The sequence below is a fragment of the Schistocerca gregaria genome, chromosome 1, assembly GCF_023897955.1.
Source record: "Schistocerca gregaria isolate iqSchGreg1 chromosome 1, iqSchGreg1.2, whole genome shotgun sequence".
NCBI lineage: Eukaryota > Metazoa > Arthropoda > Insecta > Orthoptera > Acrididae > Schistocerca > Schistocerca gregaria.
Window position 1 is genome coordinate 225098751 of NC_064920.1, and position 25198 is coordinate 225123948.

At 42.5% G+C, this 25198-nt stretch overlaps 1 protein-coding gene across 8 annotated transcripts in view; it reads left to right on the forward strand.

The window, feature by feature from the left end:
- The first annotated feature begins 215 nt into the window (after positions 1 to 215).
- Positions 216 to 25198, forward strand: part of LOC126337896 (protein couch potato-like) — a 163917-nt gene continuing 138934 nt past the window's right edge. For all 8 annotated transcript variants that reach the window (XM_050001507.1, XM_050001510.1, XM_050001509.1 and 5 more), the window contains exons 1-3: positions 216 to 290; positions 6962 to 7015; positions 12102 to 12164. In XM_050001507.1, coding sequence (XP_049857464.1) covers positions 243 to 290; positions 6962 to 7015; positions 12102 to 12164 — 165 coding nt within the window. In that variant the 5' untranslated portion in view covers positions 216 to 242. The remainder of the gene's footprint in view (positions 291 to 6961; positions 7016 to 12101; positions 12165 to 25198) is intronic.

Consider the following 25198-nt stretch of genomic DNA (forward strand, 5'->3'; position numbering starts at 1 on the left):
GATAAAGATCATTTTATCCCACATTGGCTTTAATCGATGATGTCTGCCATTGCGCTACCATATTGGATATGGAGCAAATAATCATAAAAATATATTTCCATCACTTATTATATTGTTTCAGTATTCTTGGATGACTTTGCATTTATTCCGCAGATGATGTACTAACAAAAGGTTGTCCGAAGAAAGTGTGACTGAGGTTTTTTTCTTTGCAGGTGCGCACGCTGTTCGTGAGCGGCCTGCCGATGGATGCCAAGCCAAGGGAACTGTACTTACTCTTCAGGGCCTATGAGGTGAGTCTGCTGTCGTATGAATTCCACATTTTTACCTAGCTCAACTGCCGAGTATTCTTCCTAGTGCTTTGAAATTGTAAATAAATTAGTCTTGTTTGATTATTGATCACACTCCCCGATGCTATACTTTAAAAAAAATCAAAGAAAGGTATTCCCATTAGAAGAATATTATCACACACACCGAAGCATACATCGAATGAAAGAAAAAGACACGACCAAGAATCGAACACCGGCCGGTAGTTTAGTAGTCTAACGCCTTAACAGCTGGACCGCCCACCTCGCTCTGCTGGTTTATCAGAATGACGCGTACCCTAGCTACAGCATGAAAAAATATTAATATTAATAAGTCCAACATTATTAACTTTGGATCCCATGTTACATTTAATTGAAAATGTTTATTTTGACGGTACAGCACTGATAATACTATTTTCGGTCGACATCGACCTCGATTGTCTGAAAAGCAAGGGAGTGTCTAGCAATAAGCCCGAAATACGTTCTCTTTGTTTTCAATGAAGATCGCCCTTGGTAAATTTCATTAAAATGTGTTACCCACACGTTAGACCCCGCTCACTGAGAGACTCCTCAGTGCTTAATCGGCCTGGTTTGGCGGACAAGAAATGTTCGCGTAGATTGTTGGTACAAAGTTTATTTAACATGAGACAGTACGTCTTCTCCGCCGTGTGTTTTAGTACATCGTAAGAATTAATCACTTGCCGAAGACAACTACTTCATGAATAAGGAATAAACAGTACTGAAAAGAAACTCTCTTCTCAAGTAATGAAATCACAGTAAAATCGTCAGACAGATCAAAGGCGTGAACAAAAACAGTCACTTTTTGGAAGAACGAATAAACATCAATATGGTTTGGAGGCTGAAGGCCTTTAGAGGAAACAAACACTGATAGGAAACGTCCTAACTAGTAAATACACAATGCACTACGGTAGCCAAATTTCAGGTCCTGGCGGGACAGTCCAAAGTTTTGTACATTCAGACTCTAACAATACCACCACTTGCAAAGTAGGTTAGAAATCAGATTAAGAATGTTGCACACGCAGCATATGTTCGCTTTATCGGGCAACAACAAAGTTATTGACTGTGGGTGGTATCGTCAGAATGGAAATAATGAGGTCATTGTAAAAAAGTCATTAATTTGGCACTTATCTTGAATGGATTCCCACGTAGATTTCGTCGAAGACGTCATCGATCATCGTTCTGATTCTAGGGTGTTTCCACTTTGATTGCTAGAAGGTCCAGATCTGTATTTTAGCAATATTTGAAGACCTAACAAATGCGTTTTTCAGAAAATTCTTAACGATCGAACAATCCCAGATCAGAACAATGGTATGGTAGAAGTAATTGTTGACTTGGTGTTCACGTTCCAAATTTTTATTAAACTTCTTGTAAATTCACATATACTACTTCTTAATTGTCACATCACCAAGAAAACAGTTTTGTATCAATCTTCATATATTTAATTTCCACTTTAACCAAACACACGAATTGACTGTTCTTTTACAAAGCGAAATAACAACGTAACTACTGCCAAAGTGAAACGAAGACTGCTCTATGCGCATTCGCGCCAAAACGGTTACAAGTAAGTCAAAGATTATGACAGTCTCACAGAAGTGAATACACACAAGAACCATATCACTGTATTATATTATATCGATACATCGGAGTACCTATACTTTAATAAAAATGTGAATACTGTCACAAAAATATGTCTGTTACTTCGCAGAAAAGTAGTACGATATTACTGATATCGAGAACTGGGGTTGGAGTGCTGTAATGGTCACATAAATAGATAACTATTACAAGACACAGTTAGAGTTAGTCTCAGAAGGACCAGTTTCAAAGTTCCAGCATGTGGAAACATAGTCAAGAAATCTTCCAGTCCACTAGCTGACCACTAACATGAAACGTGGCGTCGTCACTGCGGTGGCTCCAAGGTGAGTTCCTGATAGATGGAATGCGACTGCATTCGGCACCTAGCCCAGTAAGCACTGTCGAAGTGACCTGCTCGTTGTCGCTCCAGCTCCAGGATACCAAAGACACTGACCTACAGAGGAGAATGGGACCGTGGTGCGAGCGATTTCTATAGGCGCTTGACATGCCATCTGATGGCCGAGCGAACCACGGCCGAGTTGCGTCTGTCCACAGGAAGGCTGGCCCCTGCGAGTTATGTGGCCGCTTTCCTCTGATGTAATGCTGGTGGCGGCCTCCCTAGGCGCAATGCCTACCCACAGCACTCCGAAAATACAGTCCACCCACGTAGGCGCTGTATATCGCGGAGTTGCTTACTGCTGAAATTCTGAGAGCATATGTTCCTCGAAGAGTCAGTCAGTACGTTGCTCCTACCATGTAAATCTCGCGAAAAGACTATGAAGGTAAAATTGGAGAATTTCTGGGGCATATAAAGGGGTACCGACTCACGTTCTTCCCGCCTACCATTCGCGACTGTAACGGAAAAGGGCGGAAGTGAAAGTGAAACACGAAGTGTCCTCCTCCAGACATTATAAGATGGCTTTGGGGAATAAATGTAGATGTAGATGACAACCTTCACTGAGGCGCTTAAGCAGTCTCGTTTCTAGCCTTCCATATGGGGATGGAGCGGAAAGGAAAACTAATATTTAATACAATCGGAAGTTCCCTCCGCCATGCACTTCACAGCATTGTGCAAAGTATGACTGCAGATATAGACTCTATGACGATAAAATAATAGAAACGAATGTCGTTTCTGACTTCAGACTCACCTGTGATTACCACCACATTTCCCCTTTCCCTCAGGCAGACAGGTAGCGAACTTCCGCGACTGTACCCGCCAGGAGCGTCACATCCCTCTTCTTTCCCTTCGGGTTATTACCGAAAGCTCAAGTGTTTCACTACGAACGTGCAGAACAGGGCGGCGGTGGAAGCGGAAGTTTCCGGTGCCTGCAGTCGAGGCAAGTTATGTGGGAAAATATTTACGGTTTGGTAGATCCCTTCTGTTGCGGCCAAGTTATGAAACAATCCGCAAGTTTGGGATTTCCATCTTCAGCTGGCGCTGGGGTGGGGCGGCAGAAGTTTATCATCGCCCAGATGCCGCTCTGTCCCCGTGTTTTGTAAGCGTCCCGGTCTGCCTGCAGCGCACAACTTGCGCCGCCCAACGGGAAACGAAATGGATAAGTAAAAAGAAGTTCATCTTGACAAATGCCTTTTAAAAAAGCTGCTCCGACAAGAAAGAAGTGAAACACGTAACGCTATACCTTGGTTATCTTTTTTTTTTAAGAAAGATGTTAGGAACAGTATTTGTTCAACATGGTGTTATCTGTGGAAAACTCTGAATTGAGAATCAAACGACAAGAAAGTCTATGTAGCTACTGCAAAGACAGATGCATTTCAAATATAAAGTTACCTATTAAGTTCACGCCTAATTCGGCTCAAATATTACCCGTGGCCCATGGTTAATAAATTTGGTAAACGCGTGATGGTACCACGGAACATTTTTCTGGCTATGTAAGAAGATATCTGAAGCGCCACTGGGGGCCAAGATGGTTAAAGCCAGCTGGGCATGTGTCTTGGTCTACAATTTCACCTGACTTCAACCCTCTGGATTTTTCTGTCTGACGCCACCTCAGAAGTGAAATATACAGCACTCTCGTTGATGCGGTTGTAAAATGTGGAGCAGTGTGTTGTACGGCCTAGTCAAAATATGGAAATATTTGAATGCAGATACTAGTGCAGTATTACATCGAACTGCGAGAGACACGTGAAGCAGTTCTTTTAATGGGTCCCAGTGTACAGTAAACTGTAATATGTCAAGTGCTGTAGTACTATCGTATGTCTTGTTACAGTAGACCGTGGGTCAAATTCCAGCCCAGATAAATGGGAACTTAATACAGAAGTTTTCATTTAATATCGTTTTTACTACACTGTCCAGTCACATTATTGTCACGACTTGTAAAAAGCCTGAATAAAAACCTTTTACAGTGCATATTGCTGCGTGACGTGCTGGAACGAAGTCAGTGAGGTTCTGGAAGCACCAGTAGGGATGTGAAGCCTAGCCGACCCCAGTGCCTTGTCTAGCTGCACCAGGATTTTCGGTTAACGATTCATGGAGCGAACAGCCCGATTGAGTTGGCCTCACTGATTTTAAATCCGGGGAGTTTGGTGACAAGGGGAGTACGTTAAACTTCTCCTGGAGTTTTTTGAGCCACCCATGTCCCTGCGAACTGCAAGACACGTTGTATTGTCCTGTTAGTTGATGCCCTCGTGCTGACGAATAACAAACTGCATATGTTGTTGTTGTGGTCTTCGGTCCTGAGACTGGTTTGATGCAGCTCTCCATGCTACTCTATCCTGTGCAAGCTTCTTCATCTCACAGTACTTACTGTAACCTACATCCTTCTGAATCTGCTTAGTGTATTAATCTCATGGTCTCCCTCTACGATTTTTGCCCTCCACGCTGCCCTCTATGTTGATGCCTCAAAACATGTCCTACTAACCGGTCCCTTCTTTTTGTCAAGTTGTGACACAAACTCCTCTTCTCCCCAATTCTATTCAATACTTCATACTTTAATACCTACACAGAATTTTTCTTTTGTTTCCTTTACTGCTTGCTCAACATGCAGATTGAATAACATTGGGGAGAGGCTAAAACCCTGTATCACTCCCTTCCCAACCACTGCTTCCCTTTCATGCCCCTCGACTCTTATAACTGCCATCTGCTTTCTGTACAAATTGTAAATAGCCTTTTAAAAATGGTTCAAATGGCTCTGAGCACTATGGGACTTAACATCTATGGTCATCAGTCCCCTACAACTTAGAACTACTTAAACCTAACTAACCTAAGGACTTCACACAACTCCCAGCCATCACGAGGCAGAGAAAATCCCTCACCCCGCCGGGAATGGAACCCGGGAACCCGGGCGTGGGAAGCGAGAACGCTACATCACGACCACGAGCTGCGGGCGAATAGCCTTTCGCTCCCTGTATTTTACCCCTGCCAACTTTAGAATTTGAAAGAGAGTATTCCAGTCAACACTGTCAAAAGCTTTCTCTAAGTCTACAAATGCTAGAAACGTACGTTTGCCTTTCCTTAATCTTTCTTCTAAGATAAGTCGTAAGGTCAGTATTGCCTCACGTGTTCCAATATTTCTACGGAATACAGACTGATATTCCCCGAGGTCGGCTTCTACCAGTTTTTCCATTAGTCCGTAAAGAATTCGAGTTAGTATTTTGCAGCTGTGACGTATTAAATTGATAGTTCGGTAATTTTCCTATCTGTCAACGCCTGCTTTCTTTGGAATTGGAATTATTATATTCTTCTTGAATTCTGAGAGTATTTCACTTGTCTCATACATCTTGCTCACCAGATGGTAGAGTTCTGTCATAAAGGGGTGGACATAGTCCACAATGGTCGATGCATACTTCCGACGAGATAACCCAGAGAAACCGGCTATTGTTGAAGTACGAGTCAAGAAACAACAGCAGCGTCAAAACAGAATGCTACAGTAGGATAAGTTGCGAAAGCTTATATTTTATACTAAATAAAATATATTATAAACGCATGTTGTGTCAAATTTAAAAGTGATATGGAACCAGACGGTAGGCGAAAGCTCGAAACATATTAGTATCAAAAGCATGAAAATAAAATAAAAAATAGAAAATACGTATTTTACTCGTTACAGCCACAGATATAGATGCTGAGAGTATTAAATAATTTGTTTCTGATAACTTCTAACTACCTATTAATTTCCTTCATATTGTTTCATATTTTCACGCTATGAAAACCAGGAAAAGTAATACATCTGATTAAGCTGTGGTGCTTGGATTTAAGAGGGAACTGCATGTGCATATCATTTTTATAATTACTTTGAAAGCGTATAATCCCTACCAATAACATCGTTTCAATTTTATATCGCGGACGAAACGTGTATAATGCGACACATGAATACCCAGGGTATTTTTTTACTTCTTTATTTGTTAAGTATATGTTTCCCAGATTCTGAAACTGACTGTTCATTACATGTACAATGATACTCTGATACACATAGAATTATATATTTAGCTGTGTATTTCAACGTAATGGTACGTGACTCTCTGAAGGGGTTTCTGTCAAATCTCAATGGTATATGATCTGATTAAACGATACAAGTACTAAACTGTGTGAAACTTAATTCAGAGATTTTCATTTCTTTGTTTACTGACTAAAATACAGTGTTTTCCATGCTCACAACATACACGACGCTGATGTGTTGTTTCTAAGATTCCATATTTGATAATGTGTTTAAAAATGATTGTAAACGATTTTTCAAAGTGATGTAACTGCCTGTCTGAATATACAGGATACTTAAAATAAAACCTGGCTGAAAAATGTCTCCAGTATTATGTGACGACGTAATGTTAATAGCAAAGAAACTAATCATCGAAATGTGGCCATTTTCAGACTCTCTGTAAAACGCAGAGGTCTGAGACCTTAACTAGGGTACTTTATTTCATTTCGGATTTCCGAAAATTTCTTGTTAAGTTTTATGTTGCCTTGGGGTAGCTTAAGTACTTGATTAATGGGCATTGTATGTGTTACCCCTCCTACAAAACCTACGTCTAATTCTATTTAAATAGAGTATATGTATTACATATTATAGCATACCTTCTTTTCCTATTGGTAAATGTTGAATACGTTGTTTCAGGGTTACGAGGGTTCACTGCTAAAAGTCACAAGCAAGAACGGGAAGACAGCTTCGGTAAGCTACTTATTTTAACTGATTGTTTTACATTAGTTCTGCTGATGCGTTACTTTAAAAAACCTGTAAACGTCTTATATGGTTTTTTTGAAAGATGACCAAAACTTCCTTATCGAATCTGATTCTCGTATTTAACACAACGAAAGTGCTTTGCCAAACTCCAAGAATTGCTGTTTTATTAGAAATGCGTATGTCGTTTTTTAGTCATTAATCAAGATACTGTAGGGTGAGTGGTGCGAACTACGTTCGAAGTGACTCCAGGTTCTTCAGATTTGCTCAGTTTTCATACTTTTCCGACCGTATAATGCAACTTACAACACTAAACTTTCACAGCTTCGGTAAATACAATACAGACGTCAGGCACCTACTGTTGACTGCTGGTTGACTTTCGACAATAATGCTCAGCACTAATTGTAGTTCTGTAGACTAATTAAACTGTTTACAGCGACGGATGTTTCTCTGGAAGAACCGCCAACACACAACGTGTGATTTTCGTACTTAAGATGTCGAATGAATGTTCATTTGTTTCATTTTTGTGTCCACCCCATTTTACATAGGTATTTGTCCTCCCATTCAGCTAGCTGCACCACGATGAGTACTAAAAAGAAGGTAATTTTTCCGATTTTCTTGTTCGTAGCAAACATCATACTTTCATAATTAATCTTATAATTTTGGTCTAATTATACATTCACAGTAACGCAAGGAAAAATGTGAGATGGAAAACATGGAAATTTGGAACGGTGCAATCTATTCGCGGAAGGGAAGAAATCTTACTTTTACAGTAGCTTCTCTGTAAACAAATACTGAAATAAAATTGAGGAAGAAGTTTATGTGGATAAAAACAATCATGGAACTCCTTCACTTACCATTATAGGTTCGGAATGCGAATGGTCCGGTAGTAGATAGTTAGTGGGTTCTTGCACGAGATTTTTCTAACAGGTACAGATCCAAATAAAATTAGCCGATACAAGGAGTCAGAAAAACAAGATGCGAGAGATCCGGCACGCTTACATATAGATAAATGTTTTACCCTCTCTCAGTCCTCGAAAGGAATATGAAAGAAAGGCTTTTTATGTAGGCCATAATTAGTTTGTGGATCACAGGCTGTTTAGTTTATTGGAACAAGCTGAATGTTTACTTCAATATTTATTTTACACTACCTCTCTATTCTCTTAACTCACGCCCTACCATCCTTTGCCTCTTTCTTGTCAATTCCTTCCTCGCCGATTCTACTGAAAACCTCCTCATTTCATCCGTTGTTAGTCCATCTAATTTTCATCGTTCTTCTGTTGCACCACGTCTCAAACGCTTCGATTCTCTTCTGACCCTGTTTCCCCACAGTCCATGTCACACTGCCATATAACGCTGTGCTCCAAACGTACTTCGTCAGGAAATGCTTCCTCAAATTAAGGTTTATGTTTGATAGTAGTACATTTCTATTGACCAGCTGTCACAATATACTCGTATATTGTACAGTCTTACTATAAAAGTGTCGCATAATAATTTAAGTATTTAGCTTAGAAATTGTGTCTTGTGGGAAAGTACCTCAAGACGAGCTAATTACTCAGATGATACTCATCCAGAATCGTATTTTAGAATCTGAACACTTATCGACTTCGAACAAACCTTCATAATTTCAAATCTTTTCTAAACTTTTCCTTACTGACGCCATCCAGAAAATAATGAAAGCAAAAATATTATCGTCTACTGCATTTTCGCTGTTAATGCAGCAGAAATTCAGCATCAGGTATTGTGTTTTAAGCTGGTATTCCTTTACTACCTACTCCATTCGTAACATATTTCGCGGACGGTATCCACAGATACTACTGGATGTATTGCGACAAAATTGTATCATTATACGACACATAGTTCACTAGACTTGACGTCATAAACTGTGAGATGCTTGAAACACTAGCTTACAGATTAGCCAGACTAAACTTATTCAGTATACGATAACGACAGCACTTAACGACTTACGAAAACTTTAAACGTAATTTCAAAACTTTTTTCGATTACAACCTCACGAAATAATGAAAGGAAAACAGTTTACATTACTAAATGTTCGTTGTCTAACTATAAAGGTATTACATGCTCTACATTCTAACTAAACGATTCTCAGCTAAGATCGCGAAAGTTGCGACAGCAAACAACACGTCAAAAAGAGAGTGGGAAAGCTTGTTGATGATGGATAAAATCGGAACTTTTATCAGTATACTGATGTTGAATATTACAGCTGCGTTTGGCAAAGGAACAAAACTAACTATGAATGCAAAGTAAGCTCCGAAATAAAAGTCCAGCTTGTTCTAATAAATTAAACACCCTGTGTTGCAAAATGTGATAGTAGCTAATATTGATACCAAGTACCCACCAGTATGGGGTGCGGAGTACACTGGATGAAAAGAAGTAGTATACAAAATTTTACAGTGTTTAGAGGAAATAAAAACATCACCTTTTTATATGACAAAAAGAGATGCATCGTTTCCCCATTAAGGTTCCATGAAGGCTAGTGATGTTCATAGCCGGTTTTCGCACTCCCATGTCTCGAATACTGTGTTGCAGATGTTGCTGACCTCCTATAGAATTTTTTTGTGGGAGCAGATGAAGCGTTTGATGTACGAGATACCTACACACACTCCAGTAGTGCAGGTTGCCGCTTGGCTGAAGCAGCAGCCATTATTCGTAAAATACCAGCTTGTTTATGGCGTGTTAAATAGTCATCATCACGCAGATGCCAGTTCTACACTAATTTGAACGGATGACATACTCATCTCTAAGACTATACTCATCACAAGGGCGTTTGAACACCATCTCTGAACATCACTAGAGTCGAAACCTCCACCTATCCCTAGCAGGGATAAGGTGCATCAGTGACATGTGTCTCACATAATAATGTATTTATTTTTTTCTCTTTTAAATACCTTGATATTTTGTATATTCTACACAGTGTATAAGTAGACAAAGCAAGAATGTTATTCCATCATGTGAGACTGTTCTGCCCAAAAAAAGAACATAATCTTCACACGCTATTCAAAAAGTATTTCTGATACACAGCATGTTCTTTGTATTTGCCCTAACATCTTCAGTAAATTCTAGCATCAGCAGTAAGTTATTTCATTTCTTCGTTTCAGCGTTTTTGCGTTGTTTCCTGCAGCTAAGCTGCAGGATGGGCAAAATAAAGCAGACTCGAAAAATACTCAATACGCCTGAAGATAGGCAACCCAACTTACATCATCTGACTTCAATGCAGATGTTAAATCCTGGTGGCTGCACAACGTGACAAAATGAGTGAAGCATCCAGAAGAGAAGGAGGAAACGAAGTGAAACTTTATGGGTTGATAACAAATCGAGTCAAATTTATAGAGAATTTGGCAGTATGAGCCCAGTTATCCGTATGACGTTGCACTCCCTTGGCCTGAATGCATGAACTGACTCGGTTGGTATAAGTGTTAAAAAGCCTTTGTATCTTCTCCTGAGACATGCTGGCCCACAATTGTTGTAACTGGTCCTTGATATCCTGGATGTTGGCACTGGGACACAGTTGACGACCAGGCTGGTCCCACACATGTTTTACGAGAGACAGATCTTGAGATCGTACTGTCCGTTGGATTACCTCAGCAATATGTGGACAGTTCCTGGAGACATGCCTCATGTTTGTAAGAGCATTGTCCTGTTGAACATGGCATCACAATTCTGTCGCATATGAGGTAACATGCGTACTCTTGTGCTGTCAGGGTTCCCTCAATCACTACCAGACGTAACCCGAATTCATACCCGAGGTCTCCACACGCTATGGCATGAAAACCTCTGTGCATCTCCGAAACAATGGAAGAATGGGACGCCTCCCAGGCCGCTCCTATACTTTCTAACAACGGTCATTCAAGGTAGTGCAGAATCATCGCTGTGAACAATGCGACACCACTCGTCAGCAATGTAGGCTTCCTAATCATGGCGCCACTCCAAAAACAGCCAACTATCCTGTGGTTCTGACGGCATCCTACACATGGAATAGTAATTTACTAGTCTGGCTACTGCTTTGCCCCTACCGAAGGTGCGGGATGACACCAAATATTGCAGGAAGTCCATTACTTGTTCTTGGATGGCAGTCACAGATGGCGAGGGGTTATGATGTGCTTGGTGCACAATACAGTGTTCTTTCCTTGTGGTATTCAGACGTGGTCGATCAGAACCTCGAGGATATGCAGTCCAACATCGAGCCACAATCACGTGTGAATGCCCCCCAAATCTGGATTCCAACAGTCCAAATTGAGCCTCATAATGAGGCACCTCTCAAACACTCTCAGACGATGATAACGCTGTCTCACACGACTACGTGGCATTTCCGTGTCCTTCACAGTGATCAATCTACGTCTGACTCCGTCTGTCCGTCTTATACGCGTGTACCCTATCGCGTCAGGTAACAGCAGTAAAGACGAACAACACTGGTAGCCATTCCGTCACCGAGAATTGTAACTCCAGTCATTTATATACACGGCGATTATGTTTGAATGTACGAAGTTACGTTGACACGCAACCGAATGTACTGGGTGCTTCACATATAATATCAAGAAGTGTGTTTTTTGGCGCCAGTTTTATTTTGCCCACCCTGGAAAACCTGGAATTTTCAGGGAATTACATTTTACCCGGAAAAATCAGTGAAATCTCAGAGAATTTCAGGAATTTCAGACAATCTCAGGTAATTTTCAGTTTTTAACTTGGCATTGAAATTTAATTTTATTGAGTTTTATAAATCACAAATTTTCAAAGTGTGTTAATTATGTGAATATTATTCGATACAAATTATCGATGTTTAAAAAATACTATCAAACTTCTGCTTAGGCTAGTCTCAGCTGAGACAAAAGGAAAGTTGGTATTGTGGTATCCCTCCTCCCCCCCCCCCCCCCCTCATAATCCCTCTCACCGTTCGTTTTTCCTTCCTGTTATGGAAGTTCGAGTTGCCACTAGACACCTTCTAAATCGTCACGATTTTCTCCATCTCGTTAAGTGCTGCAGCTAGTCTAGTGAATATCAACGAGTGCTGTGGCGCTCCCTGTTGAGTTGTTGGTATATGTAACGTGTTCTGTTGCAGCCGGTGGGCTTCGTGACGTTCAACACACGAGCCGGAGCAGAGGCAGCGAAGCAGGACCTGCAGGTGCGGACCTCCAACTGCCACGACGCCGCCTTCCAAGAGGCATCCCACTCCCCGACCCTCACACGTAACCTCCTTCCCTATCTCACATCACATGCCACTAATGTTGACGGAGCGACTTATTCCTGTCGTGTAGCGACCACGTAGGAAGGATTGATCTAGACATATCATCAATTTGAGGCTCTGTTCCGTGTGTCTCAAAATAATATAAAAGGTCTTAGTTCGATTCCCGAAAACTAGCAACAGAGAACTCACGTAAGCGTACGAGATCAACACATTCACTCATTTGGTAAAAAAAAAAGAACAGTGATGCTCTAATTATAAGGAAAATGAAATATCTGAGAATGGGCCACACCCTAATCCTAATCAGTCTCGTCTGGCAGGTAGCAATGATCGGTCGTCTGTTCAAATCCACAGTAATCGAGTAGTGGTCAAAGTTGATCTGCCGACGACAACCATATTACTATCTCTTGTAGCTGATACTGCTTTTAAAAAAACACATATAGCTAAGCTCACCGGACAAAATATCACTCATTCCTCCTAAAAGAGCGCAGTTGTCGCTTCGGAGCGCAATAAACGGTGTGAAACTGGTACCATGAGATTGTGAGACCTTCCATTCGTGACGTAAGTTATGGTAATGACCTAATGTGTATGTGCCAGTCAGTTGTACAGAATCACTGCAGTAAGATTAGAATAACAGAAAAAACCTATCGTGTTTGGATACGCCAGTGACCACACTTGACGTATAAATGCTGACTGACCAACATGTTTACGACGAATGGTGCATCGTGGCGTAGAAACAGTGTTCGTAAAAACATCCTAAGCGACAGTGGTTGGAAACGATTGTCTAGCCTTGACAGTGACAATCGGTTTCCAACCTGACGGCGATTGCTGCTATCAGTGAATGCAGCTCCATCGCAGTCAAATCGAACATTGTAAAGGGGTATTTCCAATGGGAATTTGCAATTGACTCACGAGAGGCCACACATAGTGCTGCACGTATTACGTGGACCAGATAACACCGATTCTGAACGGTAGCTGACTGGAGGCGTGTAGCATAATCCAGCGATTAGCTGTTTTGCTTCTTTACGAATGATGCAAGGTTTCGAGTGCGTAGACAACACAATGAAACGTTTAACCCCTCACTAACTGGAAGGTTCATTGCATGCTGGATGTCGTTCTGCGATGCTTTGGAGGTGTTTTCCGCACCAGTACTTGTGCTCACATTGGTTACAGTAATCATGAACCACGCTGTTTATTCCAACATTGTCGGTAACCAAGATTTGCCCTTCCTACCAAACCATCAGGATGAGTATGCTGTGGAGGCCTGTATTTCTAGAAGACAACAGCCGTGTTTACAGGGCTGTTCGCTTAGACCATAGATGTAGCTATGGTCCAACGCTGCACCCATGCGCAGCCTATCGCACCTTGACTGGCCCTCCACATCACAAGATATTAATGCCATAGAAAAAGTTTGGGCCCATTTGGAATAGGGAGTCGAAGGTAGCCATCAGCACCTCTGCAGTGTGGTAGCGCTGCGAGACCTAATGAGCAGTGAAAGGCTCCACCTGAGACATACCTGGAGAAACGTATTGACTCTCTTCCTAGGCAAACTGGGGACACTACGTACTATATGGGCCTTTTGTTTAGCCCTTTTATGAATATTGCCACACGAAATGCCTCGCTGGTCCGTCTCTGCAACTGAGTGGACAGGCACCTGCCATGCGAACGGCCCTCTGCTGCCAGGGACTTCTCCCTGCACGGAGGACTGCAATGGCGTCTTCTCAGTCTTGTGATGCCATTTGAGGAGCTACATGAATGAGAAAGACCGGCTTCAAGATCTCTAAAGCCGACAGCGAGACATAGGGTTCAGTGGCGTATGCCGCAGCACGTGACACTACAGGTCTTACCGGTTGCAGTGATCGCCTCTGGTGGGGAACGAGTTGCTATTTCGCACATATTTAACGCATCATAGCTACACATTCAAATGTAGTCAAGCACTGGAGAACAAATGGCAAAGTTTAAGACATTAGTCGCCACCTTATCATTCACATACTGAGTTCCCTCCTGGCCCCAGACGTAGGCAAGCGTTCGCGACGTACGTCCGGCAAGGCAACTAGTGTGACAAGTTCGGTGCGAGGCCTGTATTCACCTTTCTCGAGAACGGTCAAATGGATCAAGCTGAAATGTATTTCTGTTACTAAAATCTGCGGGCCTTGGTGTTAAAGGTTCAAGCTATAACTAACTGTAAACATATTAGGTATAAATACATTAATAAAATTAAAGGCTGTACTGACTGGGAAGAGATGCAGTACTTACAAGTCACATTTTAAAATTTCTAAGCCGGAAAGGCGACGTCATGAATAGTTGTAAATAAGATGGCGAGCCGTTAAGGACTGCTCGTACTTGAGTTAACAAGGGTTGCAACTAGACTCTAGTCTAGTCTAGTCTGCTCGACTTGAGTGAACAAGGGTTGCAACTAGACTCTAGTCTAGTCTAGTTGCAACCCTTGTTCACTCAAGTACGAGCAGCCCTTAGCGGCTCGCCATCTTATTTACAACTATTCATGACGTCGCCTTTCCGGCTTAGATTTTTTTAAAATGTGGCTTGTAAGTACTGCATCTCTTCCCAGTCAGTAAAAACTTTAATTTTATTAATATGTTTTATTAATATGTTTTAGAACAGTTAGTTTAATTCTGAAGACGACGCTCATAGTAGCGTCGAAACCTGGTCAATTTTGACTTAATATTTGTGACCAGGGACTTATTTGTTCTAATATAATTCTGACACGGTCACTGAACCTTAGCAACTATGTTCAAAGTTCTAAGTCAATGTAATCAAAAGATATGCAGTCTTTTAAGACCTCTTTCTATTAGGAACCGTTAGGGGTATAAGGGTGAAATTAATGTCGATACTAAGGTCTCTGTGTCAAGGTAATCGAAAGATACGGCATTTATGCCACATCACTTGATACTTGCAAACTCACTCATCGAAACGTGTAGATGAACATTCTGTATACACCATTAGGTTTACACGGAATTCTGAAAGCGCGAGCCCTGCCAGCATGTGTCCGCTCTTTTTATTTTTTATGAGTTCCGTAGAATAATCTGCCGTCTCACGCGGGAAGCGGGTCAGTATTTGTACTGCCTTAGCGTTCTGTTACTGAAGAGAATGAACGTTTAGTCAATAAGTAGTCACACAAAGACAAAGCTACACTGTCTCGAAAATGTGCACTCACTCTTATTAGTTTCGATTGTAACACGGAAGTTAGAACGCAGAAAAAAATTATCTACACGCTGTGTCGCTCCGTCACGTATTACTCCTAGACTCCTTTACTTAACCCGTAACTTCACTTTCATAACGATTTGGTATTTCATATTATCATATTAATAACTCTTGTTACTGCCATTAAGAGATAATGTTTCATCCTGTAAGTTAGTCAGCATAAATGTTGGCAGATAATCAAGTATATTTATTTACGGCAATAACGCTGGAAAAAATATGAGTTTGATGTATAAGACAGCCACTTCATATGAAGTCACAACATTGAGAGCGGGTCCTCATATGAGGTGGTGTGGGCTGGCGCCGTGGAGTGTGCAAGAGGCCACTGGGTAAGTGACACACATGGTGCGGCCTTCCTCCGCATGGACCTCACAACGAGCTACTCCCGCTCTCACCAGATTTTTTGCAGCACCTTCTCAGAGAACAAAAGTGCACCTCGTTGAGGAAACGGTCGCCGGAGAAGCTTCGTAGGCACTTGTCAAGGCTGCAAGGCACTCTCTACCTCACTGATCTCCTTTCTGCGTCACGCTCTCGCGTTTCAAACCAACCGCGCCACAGAAGCAACTTCCGTGAAACGGTGTTCGTCGAAAATAAACCTTCAGCTCATAACTGACCACGATCAAGAATAAAAAGTAAATTCAGTTCTTTGAAATGTAAAGCTGCTCTTAACACACAATTACGAGCATTGTTCATAGGATTTTGTTGTTCCCATTTTTACATTTATGACTGATTTTTTCATGTCAGTCATGCTAATTGTAATCTAACTGGAAAGTAACATTCTTAATGTAGGTTAAAAAACACTTTGTTTTACAAAAAAGTAGAACTTAATGATGTTTTTCATATATAAGCAAGGATTTCATTACAGCTTATTGGCAGATTAAAATTCTGTGCTGGACCGAGATCCCCACTCGGAACATTGCCTTTCAGGCAGGCTGTGCCTAAGCCATGTCTCCGCAATATCCTTTCTTCCAGGATTGATAGTTTTACCAGATCTGCAGGAGCGCTTTTTTAAAGTTTGGAAGGTAGGAGATGAGGTTCTGGCGGGTTCTGAGTGTGCTTGGGTAGCTCAGATGGTAGAGCACTTGAACGTGAAAGTCAAAGGTCCTTCGTTCGAGTCTCGGTCAGGCATGCGCCTTTTAATCTGCCAGTAAGTTTCATATCAGCGCACACTCCGCTGCAGAGTGAAAATTTTATCAAGAACTTTATTCGTTGTAGAGAACCAAACAATGGTATTTAATCCAATCATCAGAATTTTTAATATTCATTAAGAGGTACCTTTCTCATATTTCGAGAAAAGAGAGCCATAGTGGATTTAATAGCTGAAGTGATTATTTCAGTTTCTATAAAAGAATATTTCTCGTTATTTATTTTTCGTGTGTCTTTATTCCCCATTACAGAAGAATTTTTAATTAAAAAAAAAGGAGTCGAGTTAGTAAAAAAATGACTCATTAAAAAGTAGCTTTTCCATTGGTTTTTTCGTTGCACCAACGTATGTTTGTGTTTTCATACACAATGAGATAGAGAAGATATCACACTACGTGAAAAGTACAGAAGAAAAAAGGCATAGGCAGCAGGCCGAGAAGGCAAGGTGAGTGAGACTGAGGGCTATACGTGGAGATGGAGAGAACCTTAAAAAAGAATGGACAAGCAAAGAGGAAGGAAGGAAGCCAAAGCTCAGCGTGCTAACGAGCCTGATACTTTGACCCAGAATCCGTGCAGTGAATCTGTATACTAGTCAGACTGAGTATGGTTTTAGGTGCTTTTCCAAAATCACTTAGGCAAAAGCTAGGTTAGTTCCCATTCTCCGCCTTGGAAAATACATCACACAAACTGTTAAATTGCGATAACACATAGAATGAAGTTAACACGATTCACTGATGGAGGGGCACTCGCTTGGAGATACTGGAAGAGGGAATTTCCTGCTCGAGATCGAAAGCATATGTTCCACTCTCAGAGCTGCTCCACCCACTAGACTACTACGGGCACCTTGCTAAATACAAGAGGCGATCAAAAAGTTTGCTTTCGAAGGCCATACATTCCAGAATGGGTATGCCAATCAGGCAAACTCACCAAGAGCAATGAAGCAATCATCGCACCGACGCACGAGGTTGAAGATTATCGTTTGGTAGTCTTGCTGCATGAGTAAGTCCGTATCTGCCTGCTGCACATCCTCGTCTAACATGAACTGTCGACACTTGTAATAATCGCATGGAAAGAGATCAGGACTATAGGGCAGATAGTGGAGTGTCTTTCATTTCTGGGTTACGGCGTTTCTGATGTGGGGACTTGCGTCATCGTAAAGCAGCAGCACCCCTTGCCCACGCATTCCACAACAGCTGTCCCACACACATTCAGTCTCCGATGGATATCTGTTTGTGCTTGTCCTTCAGCTTCCAAGAAAACAATAACAGCTCGTTGGTCCTGTTTGCACGCATTTGGTAATAAGATTGGCACAGTTTACGTTTCGGCATTTACTTCGGAAAGACACGAATGCCACACTGATTCCTTGCCTACGTGACGTTGCTTCAACTGCCCCTTCTGCTGTGTTTTGTATACCTCGGAACACCTTCAGAAACAACAAGCGAGATTTCCTTATTCTCTCACTCGCTACTATGTGCAAACTATTAGTCCTACTGAAAAAATATACATTTCTGAAGGAAATTTAATGTAATTAAATTTTGTACTGCGATACGTTTTCACAGAAGACCACGGTTTTCAATTATTCACGAAAAACACGTTTGAATGACGCTTTTATACATCTTCCTTCAATAATTTGATAACTACAGCCTCTGTTGAAAACATCTCCAATTACAGAATTTAACTACATTAAATTTCCTACATAAATGTCGTGTTCATTTTTTCTTTAGTACTAATAGTTTTCATGTAGCGAGCGAGAGAGAATAACAAAATTTTGCCCGTAGTATTTGAAGGCTTTGCGGGTTGCATAAAACCCATAGGTAGGGGCAGCTGACTCAACCTGTGTACCCACATCGGAGTACCGCTACGTTGCTCATAACGCTGCATCAGTGTCCTCAAATGAAAACCTTTTGTTTCAAAGAACTCGTGATACTGCATTTACTGGATTTTATTACTACTACTGGTTTCGGCATAACCCATCATCTGGTGTCTAACAACAGAACATTCCAGTTCGTAGAACAACATAACACAAATTGGCGCCTAGTAGTCACTTAATAATATACTTCATAAATTCACTTAAAACCTTTCATTTGTCATGAATATCGAAACACAAAACATTGAATATTTTAAACCACATGATACACGTAATAAGAAACTCATTCATAGCATTTACAACTGCAGCAATCGTCCTATTCATAAGAGATAACAAAAAATACAAAGTGACTTGGCATCACAGCCCAAAGATCTCTTAATGCTGAAGATATACCTATGAAGATACATCGACATGTACATTATTCAATTGCAAATCGTGACAATGTAAAGGAAGCTAAATCTTGTCTCAAGTATCGTCATGCAGCATGGTAATTCTTTTAATGCATTCATGCCATCCTAACAAGCAGAAAAAGACATAATGGAAAGCAGACGTCAAAGTCTCAATTGACCTGGTCACTACGTAAAAACTGAGAACGAAACACTGTATGAATTCCAGTATGACATTATTTCAAAAACCTAACACAAAAAGGACCCAATAACAATAACGTACTTACAGTTATTGACAGGATAAGGTGCTATCTTGTAATTTTGTACATCTTCCAAGTTATTACACATCGTGTCCATAAGGTTCTCCAGCTGTATATAACTTGCTGATGATGTAGATTACGTGTACAAGATTCTTCACTCTGTTAGCGAACAGTAAACGTACAGATAGTGAAGAAGTAGGACACTGGAATTGCTGAACCCATGGTAAAAAGATCAACAAACCAAACCTATCTCCAAAATATGTTCAAATAGTAAAAATTTATCTTGATTGCTAACCATTTGAGTCACATCTTCAGGTTATTTATCAAACAATGTACACTTAAATACAGAAATTCAAAGAACAAAAATTTACCTATATTAAAAACTGACTACAGATATATTTATGTAAAAAGCGTAATTTAACATACTTCAAACCAATTTTATTCATATTCTAAATTTAATACTAGTGGACTATTACAGCTCACTGTATAAACCACTTCTGCATTTAGGATGGCATGATTATATTAAAGAAAAAAATACTATGCTAATGACGATACTGGATGACATTTAGATATCTCCTCATAGTTATACCTTCAGCATAATAACATCTTTGGACTGTGACGCCAAGTCACTTCGTATTTGTTGTTCCCATCTCATATGAAGAGGACGATTGCAGAAGTTGTAAAAGCTATGAATGACCATTTTATTACGTGTTTCAAGTGGATTAAAATATTCAGTGCGTTGTGTTTCAATATTCATGACAAATGAAAAGTTTTAATTGTTTTCGTAAGTATGTGATTGCTAAGCGCCCATTTTTGTTTTCTTAATGTTGTTCTACAAATTGGAATGTTGTGCTGTTCGGTACCAGATGATGGCTTACGGACGAAACAGGTAGTACTCATAAAATCCAGTAATTGCAGTTCAGTGTCGTTAGTTTTCTGAAACATATACCGACTGATGTAAATTGCGTTAAAAACCAATATTCTTTTTATCGGCCTAGCCCTCTCACAAATACACTCCTGCAAATTGAAATAAGAACACCGTGAATTCATTGTCCCAGGAAGGGGAAACTTTATTGACACATTCCTGGGGTCAGATACATCACATGATCACACTGACAGAACCACAGGCACATAGACACAGGCAACAGAGCATGCACAATGTCGGCACTAGTACAGTGTATATCCACCTTTCGCAGCAATGCAGGCTGCTATTCTCCCATGGAGACGATCGTAGAGATGCTGGATGTAGTCCTGTGGAACGGCTTGCCATGCCATTTCCACCTGGCGCCTCAGTTGGACCAGCCTTCGTGCTGGACGTGCAGACCGCGTGAGACGACGCTTCATCCAGTCCCAAACATGCTCAATGGGGGACAGATCCTGAGATCTTGCTGGCCAGGGTAGTTGACTTACACCTTCTAGAGCACGTTGTATGGCACGGGATACATGCGGACGTGCATTGTCCTGTTGGAACAGCAAGTTCCCTTGCCGGTCTAGGAATGGTAGAACGATGGGTTCGATGACGGTTTGGATGTACCGTGCACTATTCAGTGTCCCCTTGACGATCACCATGATGCAGGGTGTTGGCCCTGTGTGCCTCGGTCGTATGCAGTCCTGATTGTGGCGCTCACCTGCACGACGCCAAACACGCATACGACCATCATTGGCACCAAGGCAGAAGCGACTCTCTTCGCTGAAGACGACACGTCTCCATTCGTCCCTCCATTCACGCCTGTCGCGACACCACTGGAGGCGGGCTGCACGATGTTGGGGCGTGAGCGGAAGACGGCCTAACGGTGTGCGGGACCGTAGCCCAGCTTCATGGAGACGGTTGCGAATGTTCCTCGCCGATACCCCAGGAGCAACAGTGTCCCTAATTTGCTGGGAAGTGGCGGTGCGGTCCCCTACGGCACTGCGTAGGATCCTACGGTCTTGGCGTGCATCCGTGCGTCGCTGCGGTCCGGTCCCAGGTCGACGGGCACATGCACCTTCCGCCGACCACTGGCGACAACATCGATGTACTGTGGAGACCTCACGCCCCACGTGTTGAGCAATTCGGCGGTACGTCCACCCGGCCTCCCGCATGCTCACTATACGCCCTCGCTCAAAGTCCGTCAACTGCGCATACGGTTCACGTCCACGCTGTCGCGGCATGCTACCAGTGTTAAAGACTGCGATGGAGCTCCGTATGCCACGGCAAACTGGCTGACACTGACGGCGGCGGTCCGCAAATGCTGCGCAGCTAGCGCCATTCGACGGCCAACACCGCGGTTCCTGGTGTGTCCGCTGTGCCGTGCGTGTGATCATTGCTTGTACAGCCCTCTCGCAGTGTCCGGAGCAAGTATGGTGGGTCTGACACAACGGTGTCAATGTGTTCTTTTTTCCATTTCCAGGAGTGTATTACAAAATAAAGAACACTGGAGTATATAGCTCCTTTTCATGTATGTTTGCAAGCTTTCGTGGCCGTTATGATTGAAGGTCAAATTGTCTAGGATGTAAGGGCATGTCATATTGCTCTTCAAATTTCATATCCAATAGTCGGCGTTTCATACAGTCGAGGACACTGGAAGAGTCCTGAAGAATACACTAGCAGAAGGGCTGAAACGTCAACAATTGGAAAAGAAATTGAAGACGATCATGACGCAGCCTTACGACACAGATCTTAACTTGCACCCCCTTTACACCTTAGTGAAACGGCCGCCCGCTGAAACACTTGTTGCTTGTTCCGATACCTTTAGAGACAACCACTATGAAGCAGCAGGTTTTGTCAGAGTCGGGCAGGAAGCGCCTCGCATCGGCCACAGTCCAGGGTAAGAGGCTTTATCGAGCGCGGTCACACCTCTGCCGGCGGGAGCACCGGCCGTGATGTATGCGTCTCTGGAGCACCATCCCTCAGCCGTTGCCCTCTCGAGGCTGCGGAACGGGATACAGCGCCGCCCTCTCTCACAACCAGCACCTCCGCAGCCCGGCTTGGGCTTAATGGTTTCCACACGCAACGGCCATTCGGCCAAGTTTTCTGCCCTCAACCCGTTCTCCACAACACGCGCCAGCTCTGCGTTTGCCACGAATCGTGAAACCTTCATTGAACTGGGAACAACGTTGCCCGTGGACAGGTGGTCGGAAAGAGTGTCCCACATTCTTGGATAAATCTGAAGGGTCCTTGGAGTGAAAGGCTATTTACAATTTGTACAGAAACCAGATGGCAGTTATAAGTGTCGAGGGTCATGGAACAGAAGCAGTGGTTGGGAAGGGAGTGGGACAGGGTTGTAGCCTATCCCCTATGTCATTCAATCTGTATATTGAGCAAGCAGGGAAAAAAAAAAGAAATTTGGAGTAGGAATTAAATCCATGGAGAAGAAATAAAAACTTCGAGGTTCGCCGATGACATTGTAACTCTGCCAGGGACAGCAAAGGACCTGGGAGAGCAGCTGAACGGAATGGACAGTGTCTTGAAAGGAGGATATAAGATGAACATCAACAAAAGCAAAATGAGGATAATGGAATGCAGTCGAATTAAATCAGGTGATGCCGAGGGAATTAGATTAGGAAATGAGACAAAGTAGTAGATGAATTTTGCTATTTGCGGAGCAAAATAACCGATGATGGTCGAAGCAGAGATGATATAAAATGTAGACTGGCAATGGCAAGGAAAAAATTTCTGGAGAAGAGAAATTTGTTAACAATGAGTATAGATTTAAATGTCATGAAGTCGTTCCTGAAAGTATTTGTGTGGAAGTGAGACATGTACAATAAATAGTTGAGACAAGAAGAGAATATAAGCTTTCAAAATGTGGTGCTACAGAAGAATGCTGAAGATTGGATGGGTATACCACATAACTAATGAGGAGGTATTGGACAGAATTGGGGAGAATCTTGTAGCACAACTTGACTAGAAGAAGAGATCGGTTGATTGGATATGTTCTGAGGCATCAAGGGATCACCAATTTAGTACTGGAGCGCAACGTGGAGGGTAAAAATCGTAGAGGGAGACCAAGAGATGAATACACTAAGCAGATTCTGGAGGAGGTAGGTTGCATTAGGTACTGGGAGATGAAGAAGCTTGCACAGGATAGAGTAGCATGGAGAGCTGCATCAAACCAGTCTCTGGACTGAAGACCATAATAGCAACAACCATGAAAGTTATTATAAACATATTTGCAGGAATACTTGTGTCAGATTGTTGTGATTTTTCACTCTGCAGACTGGTTTGATGAAGCTCTCCACACTAGTTCACCCTCATCTCTGCGTAAGTAGTGCAGTGCAGTTTATAAGAGACGATCCAAAATGATCCATCTGAGGGCGTTGCCCCAGTTTATATGCAACATAGTGCGACTGAGCGGCGATGGTAGACAAGGGATTAGTGTCTTTCCGATATGTGCACAGAAAATGAGAAAAATTGAAGTATGGCGATGTTATTACCAAATGTGTCCAAACAAGACCAACATACTGCTATTTTTTCTTGACTTCTGAATGACAAACACCAGTAGATATCCATCGGAGACTGAAGAATGTTAAAACATGGGACTTAGGGAACGACAGGATTCGGTGTGGACGGGGCCTTACTCAGTTACCGTTGGTTGCTCGGTTAAAAAAATCATGTACACTTTATTTGGAACCAATTGCAAATGAGGTTGACAATAAGGAACAATTATCAGATTTGACTATTAAGACACAATGCCTAATAAAAAAGTTCTTAAGGAAGTTGCACTCACCGCTGAAGGCCTTATTAACAATCATCACAATCTTATCAAATCAAGAGAGAAGTGGGTCTCAGCCAGTGCTCCAAGGATCGACCGGGGAAAGACGCTTAACTTGGTAAACGATGAGACAGGCCGCCAAGAGTTGTATTCACTTGACCGTATGGCAACTCAAACTAGTGACAGTTTAAACGCAGACCAACACTCTTACAAAATGTACCTAACGTCTGGTAACCACCACAACGATGGAATAACCCAGCCAAGGTGGAACCGGCTTATGGCACTCCGTCTTCAGAATCCAGTGCTTAGAACATCCAGAAGCAGAAGGAACCACTATGACCAAAGCAGTCCAACAGAAACGACATATCCGAACCACGATCAAGGAGGCTGTGTAACTACACGCCATATCGGACAGCAGCGGCAAGGCTAGGAAAGTTTCAGTGACGCGAGGATATGCTAACCTCCAGGGCAGGTAACTGGGGCGTTAGCTGCCACTAGGCAGAAAAATACCGCTGGTTGAACTTCACCAATAAACACAAGGAATTCAATGATTAATAATAAGAAGCGGAGGATATCTAACTACTTTCGCCAACTCCAAACACCCCACTCATTGCTCGTCTCATTAACCCTGCGAGCAGCAATGCGCGAAGAAACGGCGTGATCTCAAAATAGTGGAGGTTTCACCACTGGATTAATGTTCACTCAACTCAAACGTCCTGGCTCTGGTGGACAACGAGGTTGTGGCCCTCGCAACTACAGCCCCCAGACCTGGTAGTGGCTGTGTGCCGCCAGCAGTCCTGGCATACCCTCGTGCTGCCGGACCTCACTGCTGCTCCATCCCAACCGAACTCCCGACACACTCAGATCCAGAGAACACTTGACGTCCCTCTCAAGATAGGACCACCGTACTAGATATCGATAGCCGCTGCCGCTGCCACTCACGGACAGGCAACGCTATCAAACGCTGTGGCGCCAGTACACACAAGAAGAAAACGAGACGCCACTATCCCTATCACACGATGCCAACCTAACAATGGCACCAACGCGTGCCGCAACACGGCTCAAAAGTGTATGGGGCAGCATGTCTGTCGAAAACCCACTTTGTGGAAGGGTGCACCAAGTTCTGTGGTGGTCGCAGCTCGACACCAGACGCCTGTCGATCTAGGAAGCTAGCCTCATCCAACGCCATATCAAGTGGGAGACACTGAAGCGCTCGCCCTACATTCCTGATCTCTCCCCATTCATTCCTTATCTGTCACCATTCATTCCTTTGGTCCCTTAAAAAAAACGCCCTAAAGGGTCGACGATTCCTAACGGACAAGGATGTGCAACAAGTAGTTACGGATTTCTTCGCACAACAGGATGCGATTTTGCCTGGTTGGCGTAACTATCTGGACTGTACAGC